General features: G+C 34.4%; 1 protein-coding gene across 1 annotated transcript in view; it reads right to left on the bottom strand.

The window, feature by feature from the left end:
• Window positions 1-677: 677 nt before the first annotated feature.
• The window catches only part of ROCK2 (Rho associated coiled-coil containing protein kinase 2), a 163,173-nt gene continuing 157,784 nt past the window's right edge, over window positions 678-6,066 (bottom strand). Inside the window, exon 33 of the mRNA XM_003826972.6 lies at window positions 678-4,351. Within this exon, the coding sequence (XP_003827020.1) occupies window positions 4,348-4,351 (4 nt within the window). The 3' untranslated portion in view covers window positions 678-4,347. The remainder of the gene's footprint in view (window positions 4,352-6,066) is intronic.

The following is a 6,066-nucleotide window of genomic DNA, read 5'->3' as shown; positions in this document are numbered from 1 at the left end:
ATTAGCATCAATACAAATTATATGATTTTTAGTCCAACATATGTTTTATTTAGATAACATCAGTACTTTATCACTGCTTAAAGCAACTCCTTTAAGAGCATACTTAGGTGACATGGTCTCTGTTTTTCCCCCTTTGTAAGGCAACAAACACTCGAGCCATCTCAGACATTCTACACACATCATACTTAATCTGGCAGTGATCCTGTAAAGTAGACACAATCTGTATCTCCATTTTACAGATGAAAACACTGAGGCTCAGAGTGAATAACCTGCCCAAGAGCACATAGCAAATAAGTGCCCTAGAAAAGGTTCCACTGATTGATTGCCAGAGAAACACTTTCTAGAAAATCACCTATCAATCAATCAGCACACTATTTCCTGACAAAACAGACATCCTGCCTCTTTTCCCTATCCTCACCAATTCAAATGAGTTTGTTCTATTATTTGCGTGCGTCTTAAAACACCCAAATCAAATCAGAGACAGGCTCCTGGTTGAAATTTGGTATTTCTCCATGAATTAAATCATAGGGCAGAAGAATCACAAGTCTACAGCCTTAGTTCTAAGACTTATTTACTATCCTCATCCCACTGTTTATACCCATCTTATAGAGAAAGCAAATGTTTTGGGTAAACTTTAGAAGGCTGCCGTATTCCAGGACTATTTCACAGGAGAAGTATGAAAATGCTTATGTCTCCATTTATTTTATTTTTTTTAATAAAAAAGCAGGCATAAAATACAATTACATTACTACGAAGATGCAACAAAATTTTAAAAAAGAAAAAGGGGTGCAATTTTTTTCAGAGGGGACAGCTGATCAAATATTTATAATTTTCTAAACCATGCAGTTCATTACTTATTACAATTCCAAACAAAACTCATTATTATGGGGATGGGAGTCAGGGAGAGGCCCCCCCAAGCATGATATCCAGCGCTGTCACACAGTGCTTATGTTCAAAGTGCTTACAAATGGTGTCTTCACAGCATAGGGAAGCTGAAGCCTTATTCCAGGGAAGGAGAGGTGAGTCAGTAGCAGTGTCAATGCAGACTCAGAAGCTCGGCAGTGACTTGCTCAAATCAGATTTTAGACACGATTTAAAGCATGTTTCAGTAAGGTTAATATAGTGTCCAAGTTTCTCTACTTTACCACCAGAATCCTAGAAGAGAATAACAGCAGCAGCATAACTTCTTAAAACTGTGGTGTGGCAACCTAGAGTATTTCTGTTTAAGATCTATATATAAATGGATGCAAAATAGATACTTTAGAGCCAGATTCATGTAACTCTAACACAGGTTAGTTTTAAAGGCACTAACCTTTACTTTGGCTTTACTGGTATGCTTATCCATTAGTTAGCTGGAACATTTTAAAACTTTCATATAGATTTTTAAAACTTGTTTCTAGAGAACATGGTTTTTTAAAATTAATACTTTAAAAACATTCACTGTACATTAATTTCAACAGTAATACCGGCACCAGTTTTCCTTTCACTTCTGTCTCGTTATCCCCACAAAACAAAAGTAAAAAATCCAATAAGAAAATCCCAGTATTCATGATTTCTTAGTTCCCCACAGGAGGTATTTATGGTTCTAGGAGAAATCAGGTGTGAAGGAACAAGCAAATTTTAGTCTTATAAATATTTATCTTGGAAGCTTTAGGGCCTCAAGAAAAACGAGAAACGAGCACAAAATCAGGTTGTTTTATATTTAATAAGTGTTGGGAAGAAAACACATTGATAGGTGCATGCACTCATGTATGTACATGAAAGCGGCAATGCGGTAAAAAGCAAATTCTTACCCAAGGTCAGAATTTTTTTATTAAGCGCATTTTCATTAGTTGGACAAACAACCTTATAAACCCTTATGTCAAACCATATAATGTGAAGAATCTCCATGGGAGAGATTTTTTTTTCACCCTTCAGAATTATCTTTTTCCCCTAAGACCTTCATATGAATCTTCCTTGTACAGTTGGTCACACCATGATTCCCCATATTCTCTAATATATACAGCATTCCAAATTTAAACTTTTGCTTTTACTCAAATATTTCACTCATATGTAAACTTGAAATTATTTCACCTTAATAAAGTTTATTAAAAATATATATATATATATACTCTCCAATTCAGAATAGGATAGAACCTCCCATAATGTAACAAAATCTTTATATAAAATATTAATTCAGTCTCCTTTTAACAACTCTAATGAATGGAAATATTTATTCTATATAAATTTATATATTTTTCATTTTTTAATCTTACTTAAAAAAGAGCTATCCCCCAAAACCAGAGCTGCAGAACACACCTGCAAAGGAAACGGCATGCACGTCTAGTCTGAGCACAGACAGCACAGCAGAGTGCAGACTGGAGAACGTAAGAATAACGAAATCAGTTTCAGTCTATCAGTAGGCCAGTAGCTACTCTTCAGTTTCCACAATAGTATCTATTATGGGGATCTAACTTTTTAAACATCTCTAACTGACATCAGAGGGAATCAATGAAAAATGTCTATTTCCTTCATCGAAATATTAGATGACTTTTTTTTTTTTTTTTTTTTTTTTTTTGAGACGGAGTCTTGTTCAGCCGCCCAGGCTGGAGTGCAGTGGCTCGATCTTCGCTCACTGCAACCACCGTCTCCTGGGTTCAAGCGATTCTCCTGTCTCAGCCTCCCAAGTAGCTGGGATTACAGGCCACCACCATCATGCCCGGCTAATTTTTGTATATTGGTAGAGACGGAGTTTCACCATGTTGGGCAGGCTGGTCTTGAACTCCTCACCTCAGGTGATCCGCCCGTCTTGGCCTCCCAAAGTGCTAGGATTACAGGCGTAAGCCACCATGCCCGGCCAGATGATGTATTTAAATATCATACCAAACTCTGTGTATTTATATAAAGAGAGACTGTTAAAAGACTTCATAATTTAAAAAAAAACAAAAACAAAAACAAAAAAAAAACTTTACGCTTACCATTGCTGCATATTGTTGCAGTATAAAACACACACTTATCTGGGATCATGAGAATACGGCAAGAATGTCCTGCGTAAACTGTAACTTTTGACAGCATTTAAAAAATAAAAATCAAATTAAGTGCCTTTGAGGCCACTTCTTCCCAGTTACCAGTTTTCTTAACCCGGTACTAAAATACTGCCACACACAGCTGCATGTCTGAGGATCATATTTAAATATTTAAAATGCATCTACAGTCTGTCTTAGTTTTCTTTATATTTGGGAAAAATTTTGAATCTTAAGTGTGAAAATGTAATCACAAATGTCTTTACCAGGAATAAAAATACATCTAGGGTAGCCAGCAAATTTAAAGCAAAGAAAATATTTTGTAGTCACAGACTAATACTGAGGTCTGTAGAAAGAGTTGAATGCATAATAGACAGACATCAAGGATATATTAGTTCCAACACCATCCATTATTGTTTCTATAACCAATAATACTTTAAAAACATTTGTTAATCAAAATAGGCTGACACTGATATAACTATTTATGTGTAAAAATAGTGCACGATTTATCTTCCACAAAGCTAGTTTACATCCTAAGAGCTGGTAAACGCTTTTTTTGTTTTTTAATACAGACAGGGCTGAGACTTCGAAAAAAATTAAATTAAGGCATTCAAAATGGGTAAAGTTGCCTATCATGAAGCATTAGGAAACTGATAATTAACTTTAAACTTCTTGTTACAGTAACTGCTTAAACATGAACATGCAACTTCCATCAGGTACACAGGAATGAGTGATATAAACTCCAACATTATGGCTTTATACAAGTGCATAGTTGCAACTGCAGCAAGTAATGATATCTGATTAATGTGTATAAAAAATAAAGTGGGAAGTTTAAAAAACCTTCTTGCAGTATTAGAGTACTATATATATATATATATATGTGTGTGTGTTTATATATATATACACAGTATAATGGTCACTTCTTAAAGATGCAGTCAATATCACTGTAGTGGAATCCATTCCCAGATTCTTCTGGTAAATGTGCTGGTGAAACCTCTCTGTTGAAGCTAGAAAAGATGTTTTCTTTAGCCTTTAACTCTTCTCAATCCTTGTGTGCATTGTAGTGTGAGCGACTGCCGAGAGAGCTTTATGGAAAAGTCTGGAAGAGTTGCATATATCCTTAGTCTATCAACCAATCATTGTTGGTTCAACCTGTTGCTTCAAAGGAGCCCAGATTTGTAATTTATATTACAGGGAAAAGGGGAACACATATATGTATGAGTGTATGTATCAGTCTCTCAGGAAAATATAGCTTTTTAATAAATTTTGGGCCATCATATTTCAGTCTTGTTTTCACTGGAAGAATACGATCACCTTGAATAATGACTGCTTTCATAGAAGGCAGTTAGCTGAAAAGAAAGGAAAAATAAAGTTAGTTGATACAGTGAAATAATTTAAGAGTGTTAAGTTCCTAGAAAAAGCATTCCATTCACATTATTAAACTATATAGTCTTCCAGCTACTATATTTTTTAACACTAAAATCATGCATAAACATACTTACTGTATTACTTTTCCTATAGGTACATGCAATTATATTCTTTCCCAAAACAACTTGGGATTTTGGAATATTAGCTACACACATTACACACACATTTTAATATGGTTAACAAGCTATTAGGGTTAAACAATATACCACAGAATAACTTAGAAGATAAAGTTTGATTTGGGGTTTAACTGCCAGCTGCCTCATGTAGCTGAAAGGGAAATGGGCCTATTGATCAGGTTCTACTTGGCTGTTCAACCCTAAGCCACATTTTGTTTTTCTATAAGATAGGACCAACTACATTGCTGTAGTAAATATATACAAGCTACTCTATGAAATCTGATTATAAATAGATACCAGTACTACCTGATTTATGTTTTGCAACATGCTTACTTAGACTAAAACACACATTATTTCTTTTAAATCCTTCTATGTAAAAGGTTTAAGTTGAGGCTCAACTTTCATTCAAATCTCCTTTAGCCACTATTAACCAAACTATTTTACATTTTCTAAAAGCACAATTCTCATAGCGTATCACCGACATTCTTCAGCAAGGGTAACATTAAATTCTCACAAAGCAAACATTTCACGGCACCACACACAAAAATGCCAAATCAGAAATAGCTATTTCACAGCACTTATTAGACTTATAAAGTTTTTATGCTTTCAATTCTTGCAAGTTGGAAATAAAAGGAGAGAGATGGAGAAAGGAATCTCATGCTATGTTCACAAACTAATATAGCTGTAGGAACTTGAAAACGTTGTAAATTTTACTTCTCTTCTGAATATGGCTTCTTTGGAATGAACAGAACGTATCAGAATTAACTCCTTTTGTGATTTCTACATCTCATTCCTAAGATAAATTCTAATTGTACTAAAAATTTATAGCCAATAAAGAATCTGAACATAGCATTTCACTTTTACACTTAACATGTAAATTTCAGTTAGCAACTTTTCGAAAACTACTTTTAACTATATACTATTAAAAACAAGTTTCAAAAATAAAAAATAATGAAAGCCCAAGTGCAAACCACATGCACTACATTGAAGTACTAAAATAACTGATTTTTCATTTTTTGATTTACCCCATTTATTTCTTCAGAAATCAAAAACATCGTCATCATCATCACCACCACCATCAACATCATCAAATGACCAATCCCAGTCTTTAAATGCCAAATCAAGCAATCTGCAATAGGAGGTTTGTAAATTTATACTCTAACACTCTTTAGAAACTGTAACTTAATGTTATGACTTAGAAATCATACTTTGAATGTGCTTGTAAGCATTTTAATTTTCCCTTCATGGATAACAACAAGATTAAAATTAAGACGGACGCACACAGGGAAGCCTTGCCCTTTATATATAAATGCATATAATCATGTTGGCCAAGTACACTTTCCAGATATTTGAAGACAGCGATCATATTTGGGATAATAAGAAACAATCTGCTTCTCCCTCCTCACTCCCATACCCCAGATAAACACATAACCATCCTGATGCCCAGTTTGATTTGAGAATTATGAAAGCACATTTGTCAATGTTCCCCTTCACCAAAGTGGTCAGATTGTCAGCTCAGT

Source organism: Pan paniscus, chromosome 12, assembly GCF_029289425.2.
Source record: "Pan paniscus chromosome 12, NHGRI_mPanPan1-v2.0_pri, whole genome shotgun sequence".
Lineage (NCBI taxonomy): Eukaryota > Metazoa > Chordata > Mammalia > Primates > Hominidae > Pan > Pan paniscus.
The sequence above is the reverse complement of the archived record's forward strand: the minus strand, read 5'-3'. Positions and strand labels throughout refer to the sequence as shown.